The 20,439-nt window shown below is 31.5% G+C and overlaps 1 protein-coding gene across 1 annotated transcript; it reads right to left on the bottom strand.

The window, feature by feature from the left end:
* Nucleotides 1-3,487: 3,487 nt before the first annotated feature.
* Nucleotides 3,488-13,161, bottom strand: LOC133180177 (hepatic lectin-like). Its single transcript, XM_061314745.1, has 9 exons — nt 13,129-13,161; nt 12,585-12,662; nt 8,219-8,248; nt 7,783-7,963; nt 7,093-7,128; nt 6,891-6,941; nt 6,299-6,378; nt 5,893-5,995; nt 3,488-3,719 (listed from the first exon to the last, which is right to left on the bottom strand). The coding sequence occupies exons 1-9, from the start codon at nt 13,159-13,161 to the stop codon at nt 3,499-3,501; spliced, it is 813 nt and encodes a 270-aa protein (XP_061170729.1). The 3' UTR covers nt 3,488-3,498.
* Between the last annotated feature and the right edge of the window lie 7,278 nt (nt 13,162-20,439).

The raw sequence follows: 20,439 nt of genomic DNA, 5'->3' as shown, positions 1-20,439 counted from the left end.
TAAATATTTAATTTTATCTAATAACATTTATTTTTTTTTTATTGTCTACTGCTATAAAATTGCATGTGAACACTACTATAGAATTTCACTGAATCCATTGTTTTTCACTCTTTTGAACTGAAGATAAGTAAAAGTCTGGATACAAAGTTACGAAGATGTATAATCATACAGTGTCGGTAAAGGTCATTTTTCCCAGTAGCGTATACATTTACTGATATGATGAATAACAGAGGTATATAGCGTTAAAAATTGAAACTGAGCAGCACAGAAGGGATGTAATATAAAAGAGGCTTATTTGTGCCTTTATATTCTCAGTGGTTTAATGCCCAAGTAACTTTCGAACTTAAGATTAGGAAAAAGCTTTGGAAAGCTATTGAGAGTTTAAAATTTACACACACACACAAACAAATTCTTGACATTTGTCGGGGAAAGTGGTTTGAAATAGCAAAAGGAACAACGAGTTTTCAGCCGCCTACTAGTAGAATAACTATTTACTGGTAATTGTTAAGGATGGCTCAATGTTTACATTTAAATTAGCATTTAGCATTTAGATATGATGAATATCATTTTTAAAATAAAATTTACTTTCATTATTTTACAAGTCTAGTGACCGTTTTTTTTAAATGAAAAAATTAATATATATAATAAGCAATTTTTTTTAATTAAAAAAAAAATATGTAATTAAATTTGCAAACTTGACGATTTTTTTTTACACTAGGAATTTTTTTTTTTTTGATAACTCAAAATACCGCAGATAAAATGAATATGAAGTGAAAATTTCCCTAACAGATAAAAATTGAAAATGAAGTGAAATCTGGTCACATATATTTAATCATAGATTTTTAAAAAAAATGCCGAAAATCTTAAGGATATTTATCATAGTAAATCTCTGATATTTATCATTATTATGCTCAACAAAATAAAATAACATACTTACCGTACTTTGTGTATCTGTGGTGTATTTCACCGAGTCTACATTACCTTTATATATTGCGGGGATGCTATTAAATTGGACTTTCGAAATATTAGAATCTTTAATTAAAAAATATACCTTTCATAAAAGTACAATGAATTTCCCCGAATAATAGTGACCCGTTTCTAAACTCCTGTTATCACATGCACTTTTGATGTTCTTGTTACGTATAAATATCGATATGTACTTTAATGTCAGGATTTAGTACATATGCACAAAAATTTAAGATGTTTCGTTGGAAATTCAGTATATTCTTATAAACATAAATATATAGCTCGGCCATTTTTGTTACTCTTTAATAGAATGTTAATCTCATTTTTCACCCATCACACAAAATTAAACAAAACGAAATGATTTCTGTTTTGCTAATCATCATCCTATAAAAACCGCAAAATTATAGTAATCAGTAAGAGAAACTTATATCTTGATATAAGAAAGAATTAAATGAAACAGAGAAGACTTTAAAACACATAAGAAATTTTCATGTTTTATGTCTACTTTTCTTTGAATGTAATAAAGCTATCAAACTTTTAACAATGATATATAGGAATTGTTTATTTTTAGACAAAATATAGAATGATCGATTAGTTTTATGAAATGTGTTGTTATATTGCTATGTTAAAAGTACACAAAAATAATTAAATACATGTATACAACGTAATATTAACGTATTGTTAAAGTACAAAGATACGGATTTTCTTCAATATCCTCGAGCTCTTCTTTTAAAAACACATACATGTACTTTAGTATTCGTCATGGCTAATTTTGATGCATTTTATGAATAATTTGTTTAAAATAAAAACAGAAAAAAGAACACAAAAGCAAACAAACTATTTGGCATGATGTTTTAATTAACTGCTGTGAGCTAGGTAATGAAAACGTACACGATTTAATGTTTTGTGTTCCCCTTCATATACGCCTTAAGGTTCATTGATACTCGATAAGAGTGATAACTCTTAATGACATAAATGTCTATTATTCCCTTATAGATATGTATGTTAAGTTGAAATGTCTTTTTGATAAATTTTGCCTCGCAAGCTATGGTATAAAAGGTTTGTATTTTACTAATAAGATACATTTATTTCATAAAAGTTAAGGCAACGTTTTAAATGAATGACAGAAGGTTTGTGAACCTTAATTTCCTTTGTGAAAAGAAAAGAAATTTATACGCGTTTTATGTAAGAATACCTGACTTAGAAGTAGAATTAAATCTCTGTGCTGATGATTTTGGGAAATAAGATCAATAATTTATGATTCAATAATTCATAATAGTATTAACAATTTAGAAATAGATAATAAGACTTTAATGATGAAATGTCAGAACATATTTTTGAAAATAAAGACATTTAAGTGAACATAAATCGCTCGGTTTAAAAAGCAATATATTATTAATTTTCGCTGCAAATCAACAACACTTAATTTAATCACAATCTCATATGCTTTTTCTTAAACGAACAACAGGTGAATATTTGAAATTCACTATGTATTGCTATCCTTAACCTCCCTCTAGAAAGCACCGCATTTTATACTACAGGAATAATTAATTCTGGGAATTTCAAAAGTACAGAAGAAATATTTCTTAAATTGTTTAATTTATTCAGGACTTCAGGCAGAAAACGCATTTGCGAATAAGTTTTATGATATTCTTTTTGTAAAATGTCCTTTTCAACTTTCCGTAAGTTTTAAGATTTGTTTTTGTAAAATGTCCTTTTCAACTTTCCACACGTGCAGAACTAACCTCCACCCTTAGGCCCATGGACACAGGGGTCATAAATTTCACAATTATGTAAAGGATTCGCACAATCATGGCCACAGTTTCCCCCTATACTATAAATGAGTACTTTTTATCTCCCTCTGTCTCTCTTAAATAGTACTTTCACTTGCTCTACCTTTGTTATAAGGTTACAAATATTTAATATAAAATGTGTCATATTTTTTTTATTTTGCAAAGATTAATAAACTGAAATATAGAATTAAAACAGAAAAAGAAAAAAAAAAAGAGAAATTTTACAAGATATAATATGGATTTTCAATATACATGTATTATTAATTAAGCCACAGGCTGATACTTGGAACAATAAACTCAGGAGTTATAAATTTCGCAATTTTGTAAAGGGTCACGGAACTCATACCAAAAGCGAGGAAGAGGACATGAAATTAAAAAGAAGGATTTTTCCCTTTATCAATTACATAATTATATAAGAAATTTTCTATGATGCTCTCATGCTTAGCAATTCCCCTTATAAATCTAATACTATGACGATATTCATTACTTTGAAGAACACTGGGGAGAAATCGTGAATGAAAATTAACCATTAAACTTTACATGATTAAACATGTTTATTTTGCTTGTATTAACATTCATCTAGTATTCACTTTCAAGATTTTTGTTTGTTCGTACTAAGTGAACTTCAATGGAAGAAAAAAAAAATAGAATACGTGACATAAATATAAACCAAACAAATGCAGTAAAACAATGATGACGATAAATATTTCTTAAAAAAAAAGGGAGAAGCGAAAATTGATTAACTCTGCAATATTTCACATAGAAATCTTCTTTTGTTTTTACAATAATTATCATTCCATGACCATGCTTCCATCCCTGCCAATTCCAGACAATGCTCGTGATCGAGTATATTGTTTGGCTCATCTGGACTCCAATTGGTAAATGTTATATTTGCATTTGTAGACGCCCATTTCCAAACACCCTCTCTTTCCTCATCTGTTCCTCCTACCCATACACTAGCTGGAAATGTCAAGAAGCAAAAAAAAAAAGTAAAAAAATATGTTTTCTTAATTAGGGTTTCATTTTTTAAAAGATGTTTTTACAGTTAAACTCGAGCTCTTTGGCACAAACACAGATATAGCCAATTTACGGATATAGCGAAGTTTATTTTATTCCCGGCGAAGTTTTAATTAATTCCTTATAGAACGAATTGGGATATAACAAATTTATGGATTTAGAAAACTGAGGTTAAAAATAAAGATAATAATATTTTTGATAATGAATTTTTATGATATCAACATTCAAAATATTGAACTGGCAATATTTTGTAAACATTTTGTAAACATTCATATTTGAAATTCAATTTATCAAAAAGATTTAGTACTCCAAGGTAGGTTTTGTATTTAATACTTCCCTGGACATATTCTGTGGTCATAGTTTGTCGAAGATTTGTCTATAAACTTACATGAATTTATTACACGGATGAGATTATGGATTATGGATACAACGAGGTACACTGATAGCCCCTTTAACCGAGTTTCACTGTATTGAGCAACAGATAAAATAAATTTAACACTTTTACACATACTTCTAATTACAAAATGTATATCATGTATTATAAATATAAATTCGGCTATACAAAATACCCTGATGGATAAATTATTCTGTTCTTTAAAACCATTCCTTCAGGTTTTCAAAATTTTAAGGCATATGTAAAATCTTCTATGTATATAAAATATCCTTCAATCAAACAATGAAAAGATAACGCTGAAAAAAGAATATGCTAAGCTATCACTTCTAATTTTAAGGAGATATATGACGCATCTTGGCTAAAAATAATAATACGAAATTGTGTGCAGATAAACTTATTATACAATAGAATTAAATTTTCATCAATTTTCAACTCTGATAACTTCACATCTCACGTCTCTATAGTTAAATTGGCTTGAATTTTAATAGGATCCGCCACACGTACAGTTTTGTATGGTGACTGCCGGAAAATACAGCATTAATGGCACGATGAAAGAAAGGGTATTTGTATACACAATGTTGTTAAAGCAACATGATTTTCTTCTTACTTTTTTCTACATATACCTTCTCTTCCACACTTTTCTATCTTAATTTGTCAAACTGCTTGCGTCCGCTGGGCTACCTCTCTTTTTCATAGTCGCCATTGTTAAGATAATTATATAGTTACGTGGAATTAAGTTAAAGCTGAGTTATTCGAAATTCTATTGTTTTTGTGGATTTGATAAAAAAAAAAAAAACACCCGGTAATTTTGAATTTTTGATATTTATGAAGCGCGTTGTCTTTAACAGAAAAGACCTATCTTTATATATAGTAATTAGTGAAGTGCCTATGAAACAATTACATCACAACAAGAATCAGGGCTTGGAAAATTAATTTTAAAAAAAAGATGGCAATTCCTCTCTAAAGACTTTTTTCAAAGTAGACCTTATTTAATCTGCCGCACGTGGTAGTAGTTACGATTCATTTCTTTTAGCAATTAAAAAATAAAAAAAAAAGAGTTGGAGAAAAAATGGTAATTAATGAAGAAGGTGAAAATACTGATAACGAAAAAGTGATGAATCTAAAAAAAAACAAATACAAATAAGAAGTCTGTGAGCCATTGCTCACTAATTATACCCCGCTCTGTTCAGATGTGAATACACCAGTTCAACGGCAACAAAAATGTTATTTATGGTACGGACAGACACACGGATAAACAGGAAGTTGACATTAAAATCATACAAAAATGAATCCCACCATATTACATGCCTTAACAAAGAGTGAGCTAAACTTTCAAGCATCTGCGATGAGTAATTGCTGAGAAAACTGCGACCAAAATTTGTTATGTATGGTACAGACAGACACGCGGATAAACAGGAAGTTGACATCGGATTCATACCCACCGTACAACATGCCTAAACAAAGAGTGTGTTAAAATTTTAAGCATCTGCAATGAATAGTTGATGAGAAAACTACAACCAAAATTTGTTATGTATGGTAGACGGAACATTTCGTAGTCAAATTAAGTATAAAAACAAAGGCCCTACAATTGGTATAAAACACATCCGCCAAAATAACTCATACAATAATGGACATTATGTATTATGGATAAATACATTGGTTCTAGCTAGCTTTAAAATTAGTCATCAAAATTGTGTTTGATTTACAATGTAAAAATTGTACCTCCAATTGTGCTAGCCTCACTCAAAGTGTTGTTCACTATAAATGTGTTCTCCTCTTCTGTTTCAATTTCTGCTAATTTTCCCCCAATATCAGAACACCAAACCTACCAAAAAAATAAAAATAAAAATAAAAATAAAATAAAATAAAATAAAATACAAAATGTAATTATTATTCATAATCATTTAATCTCTTTTCTACAATCGGAGGCCAAAATCATTTGACGTATTTTTCGTAATATGAAAATGTTGACTATTTTATAGACAATTCAAATCATTTATATTATTTTCTGTGTGAGATGGGATTTTTTCGCACTCGTTAATATATTTTAAATAGTCCTCTACCACTCGTGTTATAAAATCCATATCAAACAATTATACCAGTACTTTGAATATCCTGCTTAAATTACCTGAGACTCTATCCAAGTTCTTCTGCTCAGAAATAATATGTAAATCGATTTTCCATTCGAGGACCATGAGTGTGGAGACTCTACAAGAAAGCTCTCAGAAAGTTTAACGGTAAAACACGCTTATAGCAAAAACACTTATAATGAATTGACGCTTACAGCGAAGTGATTTTCATTCCCACTGACTTTAAAATATATTGCGAACCTAACGGATATAAAGAATTATGCTTATAAAATCATTCCTCTCTTTTACTTCATTATTATAATAGCTTCCTTTACTGTGCTTCTAAATACAAGACATCTTTTTTTCCTAAAGGGTGAACAAAATTTCCCTTATTAATATTTGACATAATAAAAATATGTTTAGAGATGCCTGAATTTCAATTTTTAAAATATTCTGGTGGAATTTCTAGAACTAAGGTCCACTTGTTGATAATTAATGTATAAAATGTTATTGTTGTTTTCTGAGGCAAGTAGGCAGCCGATTTTTTTAAAGAACAATACGTGTTTAAATGTAAATAAAAAAGATAATACCTGGTTTTTTATATTAAAAGTAACACCACTGAATAAAAAAAAAACATGAGTGAAGACTTACCGATTACATTTTTCAAAAGGCTCGTTTGCCGTTGCAGTGACTGGTTAAGTTCTGTTAAAGATAGTTCAACATTTTAAAGAAACAAACATGGAACACGTATTCATAATACGGGACAAGTAAAAAGTAAATTTCTACTTATTTACTCTACATAAAGAGACTCTCGTTCTTTCAAAATGATAGACACGTCAAAGAAAGAACTCACCGATGATTCTTTTCTGATCCTCTCGTGCATTGTTCCCTATAACACGAAGACATAAGCAAGAAAATTTATTTATTAATAATATTAACTCTTTTGATAATTTTTTTGGTGGTGGACATTAAAAAGTCGATATTTAATAAAATAGAAAATCGGAGTGACTTTTCGCAAAATATTACACTATTTTAAGAGAAATAACTCGTAGATTGTTATGCCATGTTGACTATGTTAATCTTGTGAGAACGATTTCTCTCAAATTTGTCCAGTTTGGTGAACTACGTATATTCTTGAACACTGCTTGTACATTTTTTTAAAAAGAAAATTGGTAAAGCTATGATTTTCTCTACTAAAAACAAATGAAATTAAAATAATTTATTTACTTTTAAAAATTATCCAAAAAAATGAAATAAGGCTTTTTAACAAAAATATATATATATACTAATGTAGTAGAAGATTGTTATTTCACAGAAGGACAGTTGATGATAATGTTGTTTGTTTGATTACATCACCTGATAGGCGTATTGAAAGCTTGTAAATAAACACTTAATTTGCAGGTCTCTTAAACAGCGATTTCTTGCTTTTATTAATAGTGCTTTAAATGTAGATGGGAAGTTTTCAAATAAATGAATAAATCAATCAATCAATCAAAACTTATAAAATGTAAAAAAAAAAAAATATATATATAATATAACTCACCATTGTTATTGAGCTTAACAGCAAATAATGATGCCATCGTAACAAAACCACAGATCAGAATAACACTGACGATAACTGCAATGCATGTTTTGATAGGAACCCTTGATTTTTGAGGTTTATTAGTTTCATCGCCAACCTCTTTCTTCTCCTTTTGGTTTGATTTTGCGGGGTATTTCTGGAGCTTTAAATCGACAAAGGTATATATAAAGTAAAATGTATAAAAACTACAAAAAATAGGTTGCTAAATTTCAAGAATTATCAAAATTCTTTTGATTTCAAATGACATACATGTATTAATATTAAGCAAACTTTACACTAACATCCAACCTGTTAGAACTAGTACATGATGTTTTTTTTTACATTTTAAAAAAAATATTCTGCAAAAGCAGTTAATGAAGAAGTTATTTAAAAATTTACTATCTTGTATTATTCTTACCCGTTCATATCTCCCGTCCTCTCTCCATTCCTTTAAAGAAAGAACTTTCAATTACATCTAAGTGAACTTCATATAACCTACACCAAAGAAGCTTAAGAAATGTTATGTTTTTGGCCTACATGCTTATCTAGGTTTTATACGGGATGGAAAAGACTCCATCAGGTTATGTGGAGGACCAGGCTCGTTTTCTGCATAATTGTTTCCCTTTTCTTTGTATATCATTATCTTTCATATATTGTATACCCATCCAATTTATCAAACAAAGTCATACAGTTTGAATTATTTGAGACTCAGAAGAAATATTAGTGCCACAACAGATTAAGACTTGACATTCACTTCACAAAAATACATCGAGGAACATCTTCGATCTTTGCAATAGGAGGGTTGTCCCAGAAAACGCGAACTTTTTTGAATATTTCAGAAACTATTTGACCAAAACTAAAAAAAAATTGCACGATGTTAGAAAAATATATTTGCGGTATGTTGACGAAATATTTTAGGCTTGTGATGTCATAAGTATATAAAACAGGATTTAAAGTGTGTTAAATATCGGTGGTCGGCGCACGGCAATTTTTGACTTTTAAAAGTAGCATTGTCAATGAAGTTTTCTTTATTACCAGGCTATACGGAAATATAATGTCACAAAATTTACCTCCATAAATACTCTTTGATCTGGTGTACTCGTATATAAAAATTCATTAATTTGACAACATTAATGACAAATATATGACGTTATATGCCAAAACACTTTTAATAAGATATTGTCAAAAATGGTGACGTTTGGCGATAATGCGGAGCACGAAATTATTAAGCAGTACTGTGTTGAGCGGGATATGACTCCTATCCATACGATAAAGAGATGTTAACGATGGAAAAACAGAAATATAAATCTCGGACACAGGTTTATCCCCAGTTAAAGAGGTTTGAGGATGACTTAACTGGTTATCCGATAGAAGAGGCGTTTTGTAGACCAACAAAAATGAAAACTGAAAGTCAGGAGCTGGACGTCATAGGCCTAAGGGAAGGCCGCCGTTAAACAATTAACCGTTAAACTGTTAGGTTTATTATCGGCATTGAGAAATTGTCTATTAAAAGAATTAATTCCGCAATCTTCTGGCAACACTAGTATTTGAAAATAAATAAAAGAAAATTAAATACAGTGCCAAATTTATGCTTAAACGAATTTTGCCAGAAGCACATTTCCAGAACATTTACAAACGCCACGAGCTACGTTTTGACGTCGTCAGTGTTACGCCGACAACTAGTTTATAAGATTCGTTTACCTGAAAGAAAAATGTTATTTACGGAGATATTTCATTGAAATTTATATGCATTATTCAAACATTTTTGATTATGATGTATGGCAATTTTTAACTTTATAGTGTTAGTGAAACAAAAGATATTGCAAATGTTCGCGTATTTCTGGGACAACCCTCGTACTAATAACTTGGCAAGGTTCATAGGCAACGGCAAAAAAGAAGGGATATAAAATCGAAGACGGTTATGGAGTTCACTAATATGCTTAATATTATGAGTATGTTTCAGCATGATGCATATTCATGAGCATAGCTTATTTAAAAAAAAATATCTAACACTGTTGAAATCTTACTAAAACAATAAAACAACACATTATATGGGCAAAAGTTTTCAACAGTTTACTTCAAAACAGTGATTTCACCAAAGCATGTTGTTAATGGTACATACTACAGAAGAGAATAAATAAACATATACATGTTTCAATTTTATCTTCCTTTAGAATGCCTTTGTATCCTTTAAACCGACTTATTTATTGTGTATTTCTTTCAATAAATATTAATTTTTCATGAATAAATATTCATGCAGTGCATATTCATATATATATAACTGCCCTAAACGAAGAAATATTAATATAGAAAGCACAAAGAAATTCACTTTTATAAGGATACCCACTCCGCCCCAGCCCGGGGTTGAACTCTCGACCTACGGATTCTGTCTCCTAGCAGTACAGGAACAGCGAGGTAGATCGCTTGGCCATCTAGGCAAGTCAAAATAAAACTTGCTTTCGATGCCGATGGAATTCTCGCGGCGCTGCCCTACACTACGAGGGTTGTCCCAGAAAAACGCAAACTTTTTAAATATTTCATAAACTACCTGACCAAAATTTTTCATTTTTGGCACAATGTTGGAAAATGATATTTTCGTCATTTTGACCAAATACTAAAAGGTTGGAACGTCATATGCATTTAGAAACAGCATTTAAAGTATTTTAAAAATCGGGGGTCAGCGCACGGCAATTTCTTGTCTTTAAATATTAGCATTGTCATCTAATTTTTCTTCATTACAAGGCTATACGGAAATATAATGTGACAAAATTACATCCATAGAAACTGTGCGATCTAGAGTACTCGTGTTTAAAAAAAAGAAGAAGATCAATTTGACTTAATAAATGACAAAAATATGACGTTATATGACCAAACACTATTAGTTAGATATTGTCAAAAACGGCGACGTCGGACAATAACGCAGCTCACCAAATTATCAATCAGTACAGTGTGGAGCGGGGTATGACTCCTGTTTATACGGAAAATGAGCTGGAACGATTGATTGTATATTGTATATTGTTTTACGTCCCATTCGAGAATTTTTCACTCATATAGAGACGTCACCATATACCGGTGAAGGGCTTCAAATTTTGACCTTTACTCGGCACTCAGGGCCATTGAGCAGTGAGGGATCTTTATCGTGCCAACGCCTGCCGTGACACGGGGCCTCGGTTTTTAAGGTCTCATCCGAAGGAGCAACTTTTACTTCAAAGTGCCGAGCGCATGGCGAAGGAACAGTTGCTACCTATTTTTTATCGAATTAGGTCTGTCGCGGCCAAGAGCGGGAACGAAGGAATGACACAAATACATGTACATGTATCAAATACTGGATTATACATAGAAAAAGAGGTTAAAGGATGGACTGGTTATCCGATTGAAGGAGCGTTTGGTAGACCAACAAAAATGACGACAAACTGAAAAGTCTAGAGCTGGACATCATGGAGACCGCCGTTAACTATGAGCGTAGTTAAGTTTATGATCGGGGTTGTAGAATTGCCTATTTAAAAAAAAACAAACCTTGATTTATTCTTAACTGTAGTACGTATGAAATGGATAATTCGGATACTAAAAGAAAATCAAATACAGTATCGAATTTCTGCTTCGAACGATTCCTAGACAAATTAAAAAATTCCACGAGCTTCATTTTGACGTCGTCGGTGTTGCGCAGGGAGCTATTTTGAATGATTTGTTTATCAGAGGGAAAAATCTTATTTAAAGAGATATTTTATTGAAATTTCTGCGAATTATGTAAAAAATGTTGATTAGGGTGTATGCCAATTTTTAACTTTCTAATATAAGTGAAACGAAAAATATTGAAAATATTCGCGTTTTTCTGGGACAACCCTCGTACATGGTCATCGAAAATGGAAGACAGATACAGTTATTTAGACATTAGTTTTATTAGAGGAACGTTACCGATACTCATTGTAATGATTTTTTTTTATACAACACATTTTACAACAACTCTTAAACTAACATAACTGCTCTAAGTAAAGAAATATTACTATGGAAAGCACAAAGAAATCACGTTTATAAGGATACCCACTTCCGCCCCAGCCCAGGGTTGAACTCTCGACCTACGGAATCTGTCTTCTAGCAGTACAGGAACAGCGCGGCCATCTAGGCAAGTCAAAATAAAACTGGCTTTCGATGCCGATGGAATTCTCGCGGCGCTGTCCTACACTACACGGTCATTTAGAATGGAAGAGAGATACAGTTATTTGGACATTAGTTTTATTAAAGGATCGTTACCGATACAATTTGTAATGAATTAATTTTTTCATACAGCACATTTTATGATGAATGTTATGTTTACAGGAATGTCAAGGATAACCCTAAGTGTAGTTTATTTCCTCTTTTTTATTAAATCATCATGATATCATCATGACACTGTAATTCATAGTCATGAAATAAACTAATTATACAGAAACTGAGATTGTTCATTATATAAAGTATTCATCCGTTTATAAAAACCCCCCAGATGCCCTTCGTGTTTAACGTTTGGGAACAAACAAATAATATGTGGAAGAAGAAAATATTGTTTTGCAGATCTTAATACAGTAATAACTTTTACTGTATCCAATAATTCTCAACAGTGTACTTATTGTTGTTCATTGTTTTTTTTTTATTCCCAAACATACATTTGATAATTATATTGCATTGAATATATAGATTGCTTTTTTCAATTCTGGAGCTAGGAGTATGATGAGAAATGCTGGGTTTTTGAAGTAACACAAGTCAAAAAAGTGATACACATAAAAGACATTACACACTGAAAAACTTACCAGAGATTCATACGGCCTATATGGTCTGTTTTCAAAGGTTATAAACACTGGACACGGATATTCATCTTGGATTTCAACCTATTGTAAAACAGGGAGAATAGACATTTAATGTACATCACCGAATTTACGCGACATCTTATTTTCGAGAATGGTGATTTGGTATTTATTAGCGAGACATAATTTTCACAAAGTTTGATATTTGTTCTACATTACTTTTATAACAATAAATATACGTGAGAATTGGATTTGTGCGAGCAGGCAGTCTCGCGTAGTTGCGCAAAAATAAAGTTTTCGCGAATAAAAGGTGATTTACAGTAAATGGATTGTGCATTATTACACAGATATCCTAAAATATTTTTAAATTGATGAATGAGAGGAAAATGCGTAAAAGAAAGTTATGGGTTAATAAATAAAAAAATATTGTGTTAAATATGTCATTAAGATATGTGTATTTTTCAATTCTTTTATGTTTGTTTGTCCACTTATGTGCTTGTTGTTTCCTTTTATTCTCATACTTATTAAAACATTTAAAAGTGGTACTTACATAATCTTCGTTCATATTTCCTTTCTTAGTCATAGTGTTTTATTTGGTATTTTCCTTCTTGAATCTCTCACAGATGAAAAGATAAATATATCAACATACATGTATTATGCTGTAAATTTAAATTTGTAAGAAAACAATATTTTAAGGCAAATAACTGTTTCCCTTTTTCTTTCATTAATAATTGAAATCTGCCATAAGAAGTTAGTTTATGTCATAGTAAGTTGAAATTGACAAATGAAAGAAATACGATTGAGTCTTTAGAATACAATAAGTAAAAGAATACAAATGAGATACAACAACTCAATACCAAAAGCGCTGTTTATGTTAATATTCTTCTTCTTTTCTTTTTGATTTAGAATCATTTACAAGTGAACATTCGATACCGAAGAGGTGAAAGATTATATGAACAAGAAAAAAAGTGTGAGTTGAAATTTTCTGGAATTCAGATTCTACCCAGTGACTAGATTTATTTCTAAAATCCCTACTCTTAAACGAATTTTTCAATTATTAACAGGAATCGAGCTCCTTATTTAGGAACGTGTTCCTAATAAAAAATATAAAGCAATCGCGATAAACAAAAGGTAAATGAAACTAGAAGAGAGATACCAAAATATTTTTCGATAAAAAAAACAAAAAAGCTACCAACATGATTTTGAAAAATTATGTAGAACTGATTTGAAGAAAAAAATATGTAATATACAAGGGACAATCTAAAGAACTGCGAACAATAGTATTGTTCTCTCGTCTACCTCTAAGTCAATTTTCAAAAGTTAACGCATTTGACTGATTTTTCATATTTAAATAGATATTTATAGGAATTTTCTTAAAAAATATTTATTTGGGATAACAAAGAGAGATAACTTTATAATGTTGGTAAAACTTGTGTTTTTCACCATAGAAATCAACGGAAAATGTTTTTACCCCCCCCCCCCCCCTTGAAACAACATTTTTTTTTACAGATAATATGGACACAAATTCACACCAAAGCTTTTTGTGTTTAACGGGGAGGACATATCTTTACAGACGAAAAGCAGTAAAAATGGTCATTTTATAACCAATTTTTAATGAGATAGTAAATTTAAAAAATGTAATTTATCAATCTTATAATTTGAATTTTACACAAGAGGCCCAAGGACTTTATCAGTCACCTGAGTCTAATACAACACTGTAAAGGATCCATAGAAGTATAAAACAAAATTAAATGATAGACAAATGTTGCCCAAGAATTTCAAAAATCCGATAAAAATACCATTGCTTATTGTAGCGTGCCTGACCCAACTGATCTCCTTGGGATAATGCTTGTTTTCTCAAGCCTTAGAGGGATGATAATGAATGCATAAAAATACAATACAATGAACATTTGCCTATTGTGTAAGGTATTCAATATATGTCACTTGCCTAGTGCTACATGTACAATTCAGTACACAGAGACTTGGCTTTACATTGTATAACGTTGCTATTTGCCACTTGTCACGAATTACAAGTCAACCAGGCTCTCTATGATTCTTTGTTCGCTTTGATAAAGTATAAAACAACTTTATCCAGTCTCTTGTCAGCTTGACTTTACCTGATAATAACTCATAAAATGTCAAATAGATCACCACAGTGTTAACAAACTATCTACAATTTCAAATTTTGCTAAGTATATCTTTATGTCAATCTTCTATATTGCTTTTCGGGCAAGAATCTGACTTTGACCACGCTTTGCTCATTTAAACCAAACATATACATGTATAACATTCTTTCTTGTATTCTCTTTCAATCAAATAGACTGTTTATTAAATTATATACAATGATTTCTTGATTAATACAATATAGCAAAGGGGAGTAACTCTCATATGCTTCACTTATTACAATTGTGTATTCTGTTTGCCTCCTAGATATTCAAGACCAAAGAAAAGGCACATTTACTTAAAGTAATATTTAATATACAGTCAAACCTCGTTATCTCGAACTCAATGGGACCGACAAAAAACCTCGAGATATCAAAGGATTCGAGATATCCAGAGTTAAATACTTGGTTTGAACATATTTTATTGTATAAATAATATACAAATGGTTTGAACAAAAGTTCTAACAACTTACAAGGTTCTCACCATAAATGGCTACAACTGTCAAGGTCTATATATAGAATATTGATATACAAATTTGTTTGTTTTAAACGTACATTCATTACATGATAAATATATAAGTAACTAGAGTTTTAGTGTAAGACTGTAATAATTAATTGAATCTGCCAGAATCTCTTATAAATTTTTGTACAGATTGAAAAATATATTTATTGATTTCAACATTTTGTGACTCATCTCCCCACAGAAGTAGGAAACAATCAATAATATTCAATTTAGTGTTTGGTTTAGTAAGACACAGTAGGTTTCTAAATAGTTCCTCTCTAGCACGTTGAACCTTTTTACATACAAAGAAGAAATGATATGGGTCTTCTGGAGTACCACACGAACAATTAGGACTCTCAATAATGTTTCTTTTATAAAGATCATAATCTAAAATACAGTTGTGTCCTAGTTTAGTATGTATGATATTAAGTCGTCTGTTACCATAACAGAAATAATGAGGGGGGTCTGCTGGTTTTTTATGTATATTGTTTTTAAAACTACTAAAAGTTGAGCTGTTTCTTGTGGTAATACTTAAACTATTCCATTGGTTTACTGTATCAGGAACAAAAGATTTCTTAAATATTTCGAGTCTGCATCTAGGAATAGTGTAGTCATCTCGATTACGTGTGTTGTAATTTGATTCAACACTCCTTATTGAGGGAAAAATACTTTTTAAATAATCAGTTACCAAACTGTGATGTACTTTAAACATGGTATTTAGTTTTCCTACTTTACGCCTCTCTGCGAGAGGTTCCCATCCTGTTTCTAAATATAATGCATCTCTTGAAGCTATAATGGGTAACCCTGTAATTATTCTCGCAGCATAAAGCTGCACCTTTTCTAATTTTTCAACACCTTGTAGAGAACATCCATCCCAAACTACAGTACAATATTCAAGTAGTGGTCTAATTAAAGTTATGTACATTAAAATACTTAAGGAATAAGGGGTTGGGACTTCAAAATCACTTCGACATATCCATGGTATTCGAGATATCCGTGTTCGAAATACCGAAGTTCAACATTGATATTATTGAATTTAGTTTGTTTGCTATTAAGAACTCAGAGACAGAGAGAAAGATTTTTCAAAGCATTATGCATTTTACTAGTAAATAAATAGAGTCCCACCAAAGCACCAGAACCCCTGACCCAGGGGCCATGAAATTCAAAATTTTGGTAGAGGCACTCTTCCTCGTCATAACTATGCACTTAGTTCATCCGCTTAATATCCAGGAGCAGAGGAGAAGATTTTAAAAGAATTTAATGCATTCTCACTATATAATCATTAGAGCTCTGCCCTTACTTCAGAACCCCTGACCCTTGGGCAATGAAATTCACAATTTTGGAAGAAGCTCCTTTTCTCATCATAACTATGTACTTAGTTCATCTGCTTAATGCCAAGAACAGAGGAGAAGATTTTTAAAGAATTAAAGCATTTTCACAATATATAATCATTAGAGCCCCACCCTAAAATCATAACCCCTGACCCTGGGGCCATGAAATTCAAAATTTTGGATTGATTGATTGATTAATGTTGTTTTACGCTGAGTCGGCAATATTTCAGCCAAATTCGGCGGCACAATTTTGGAAGAGGTATTCTTCCTCATCATAACTATGAACTTAGTTCATCGGCTTAATACCCAGGAGCAGAGAAGATTTTCAAAGAATTAATGCATTTTCACTATATAATAATCATTAGAGTCCCGCCCTAGCACCAGAAGCCATGACCCAGGGGCAATGTAATTTACAATTTCGGAAGAATAACCTCTCCTCATCATAACTATGCACTTAGTTCTTCGGCTTAATACCCAGGAACAGAGGAGAAGATTTTTAAAGAATTTAAAAATTAATTATTTTCACTATATAATCATTAGAGCCCCACCCTAACGCCAATACCCCTGACCCATGGGACATGAAATTCATAATTTTGGAGGGGGCACCTTTCCTCATCATAACTATGCATATTGTTTGTTTGCTTAATACTCAGGAACAGAAGAGAAGATTTTTAAGAAATAATGCATATTCACTATATATTCAACAGAGCCCCGCCCTAGTTTCAGAATCTTTGACCCTGGGACCATAAATTTCACAATTATGGTAGAGGGCTCAATGCATATTATTATGCCAAGACTGCTTGTTGTTCAGGAGTAAAGAAGATAATCTTTAAATATTGTATTGATTTTTATGGTTTTAACCCCATTCCTCAGGTCCCAGGGGGGGACAGGCGCCATGAATTTCACTATTTATGTTTTTTTTTTACTCATAGATGCTATATGCCAAAATTGGTTGAAATTGGTTCAGTGGTTCCAGAGCAGAAGCTGAAAATGTACGAATGTTAACACACGACGGACGATAAACAACGATGGACGAAAAGAGATAGCAATAGGTCACCTGAGTAAACTCAGGTGACCTAATAATTTAAACATACGGAAAGATTTAAGGTTCATTTATCAATTTCCGTTCATATTTGAAATTTTGATTATGTTTAAAAGCCTGGTTGCAATGAATAAAATTCTTTACCCCACTTATAAAGTTGTAAAAAAAAAAGTAATTTTTTGACGTTGGTTTTAAAATTATAAATGACTTACTTATGAACTATTTTCTTGCACTCAAAAAAGTTTTAATGACCAAAATGCCATTTGTACTTAATAAGATTGGGATAAAATGTAGGCAAGAATCGAGTATTTGCGTGCGTAGTTCTTTATCATCATCCTGTTACTAGTGCTAATAAATCAATTTAACTATAGTTACTGACATCTGACAAGAATTAAGTAAACCCTTTCTTAAATTTAAAATATTTAGAGAGATAAACAAAATTTCATAAGCTTTAGACAAAATAGAGTTGAATAAAGGTGAACTACCTTTTGGCGTCTGTACTAATATATCCATGGTCATACTAGGATACTTAACAAAACCGGAAGGAAAGGGAAAGGTTAAATTGAACAGTGACTAGCTTTTTGTCTAATCATTTAACACCCAATGTTGTCTTTATATAAACTAAGTATAAAAGACAATAATCTTGACTCAATTTGCTATTCCCTATTACAACAAATTATTTATGTGTAAATCCAATGGGTAAAATTAAAGTATAATTTCTGCTATAACTGATAATACATATTTTGCTACATTGTAGATTGAGTGATGGGCTATAATATTTCGTTGAATCTCTGAGAAAAAAAAACCCATATAGTCCCCTCTTATATATCGGGGGGGGGGGAGGGGGGTAATGTATCATTATCATGGATAAAAAGTTACTACTAAAGCAAAGTTTTCAATAAAGGTATTTTTCATGTACCAAATTGCCATGAGGCCATAATAAATAATCCTTTACTCTAATCCCTGCCCGACTCGATATTTTACAGACGCTTCGATTTTTCTTCTTCTGATTTTTACCTTTTTTTCGTCCTCAATCTGACGGGATTGGTATTCAACTTACCATTCAACTATCGTTTTAAATCCTGCGAATGTCATCTACAAGTCAAAGGGAAACATAATATAAGTTTGATCTCTGTCAGACCTCAATATCATTAGGGGTAATTTAATTCGGATAGAATACCAGTTTCCCATGTCTAGAGAAACGTGACCATGGCCTCCGGCATTTTGACCTAAAAATTATAATGTTCATCTACTTTTCAGAAGAAACAAGTGTACACTTTTTGATGTGTGTAAAGCAAAGGGTTCTCAAGAGCGGTCAATTACTTCATGCCCAAATTGACCTTTGAACTTTCTGACCTCGAAATCAACACTAAGTGTGATGTCTTTAAAGCAAATGGAATACACAATACCTTACCTAGTGTAGTATGGAACCTGACTTTTGAACTTATGACGTAAAATGATGGCTCATTTACTTCTCATTGGGTGACAGTGCATCAAGTTTTTTTCCTCTCTCAAACATAAGGTTCTCAAGATATACAGCGGACGACACTTATTTTTCCGACCGACATATCGACCGTTTGATCGACGGAGACAGGTGCAAAGCAATATGACTCCTTCTCATTGGTAACATAAAAAATACCATATTAATTCCAACCCCATTTAAAAGATGAATAAGAAATCACGATTTCTTTTTTATAATAGTTTACATTTGAGTGCACAATTTTATATTCAACCAGCATGAACTGGTTGATGAGTGGTATTTCCTGTACAATATCTTACAGCAATAAGTATAAATACTAACACTCTTCAAAACACACATGAAAACGATAAAAATGCCCTTCAATTCACCTTAAATAGTCATTCAATCTACTTAAAAACTTGAGTATCATACACTCACTCTTAAACCAAGTACTTAGGAAATCACTTTTCAACAACAGGCGTTATCTAACTTTGCACCAACTTATCACAAAAAGTGTCACTGAGCGCAGTTAAAGATTATTGATGCAACCGGGGAGTAGAAGGGATGCATATCTACTTAGAAGATATTTTGACTCAGAATTCTTTTAAAGTCATATATAGCGTATTTTGATAAGTTCAGACTCACTAAATTAAAAAGATTTTTCTATTTGTTTTATAACTTTATATATTAAGATAGGACTTTCCTGTAAATTACACAATTTAAATCAATCACGTTTCATAGTTATTAGAAATTAAAAACAATAACCGATTTATTTACTGACTCCGCATTTAAATATCAGGCACAATTTAAAGTCAATTTAACTATAGATACGTGGGGTTATTCAATTTCACAATCGGTGAAAATTTTAATTTGAACTTTAATAACAAATATCGTGTTCATCTACACTCAGTCTCGGATTTTTGTCCCCCGCTTTCACTGAAAGTGGGGGATATGAATTTGGGTCCGTCTGTCCGCCCGTCTGTATTTCTGTCTGTCTGTAACACTTTCATTTCCGCGCGATATCTCGAGAACCCTTTGAGCTTTCGCAATGAAATTTTGCATAGCAACTCCCTATGGCCTAAAAAAAACCCCTATTTATTTTGAGGTCAAAGGTCAAGGTCATAAATTCTCTCTGTTTTAACACTTTCGTTTCCGCGCGATATCTCGCGAATTCTTTGAGCTTTTGCAATGAAATTTTACATAACAACTCCCTGTGGTCTAAGGAAGATCCCTATTGGTTTTGAGGTCAAAAGGTCAAAGTTCAAGGTCATAAATTCATACATTCCGTCTGTGTGTAACACTTTTGTTTCCGGACGATATCTCAAGAAGCTTTTGAGCTTTTGCAATGAAATTTTATACCATAAC

Source organism: Saccostrea echinata, unplaced genomic scaffold, assembly GCF_033153115.1.
Source record: "Saccostrea echinata isolate AGI-Se365-2 ecotype Australia unplaced genomic scaffold, CSIRO_AGI_Sech_v1 ptg000006l, whole genome shotgun sequence".
Lineage (NCBI taxonomy): Eukaryota > Metazoa > Mollusca > Bivalvia > Ostreida > Ostreidae > Saccostrea > Saccostrea echinata.
This window is presented reverse-complemented; position numbering and strand designations above follow the sequence as displayed.

Excerpts from the sequence above, each read along its gene's own strand:
- LOC133180177 (XM_061314745.1), bottom strand. The coding sequence starts at position 13,161 with ATGACTAAGAAAGGAAATATGAACGAAGATTAT. Across the intron at positions 7,964-8,218 it reads AGGACGGGAGATATGAACGG|CTCCAGAAATACCCCGCAAA; the intron begins GTAAGAATAATA and ends GTCGATTTAAAG. Across the intron at positions 6,379-6,890 it reads CCTTTTGAAAAATGTAATCG|AGTCTCCACACTCATGGTCC; the intron begins GTAAGTCTTCAC and ends GCTTTCTTGTAG.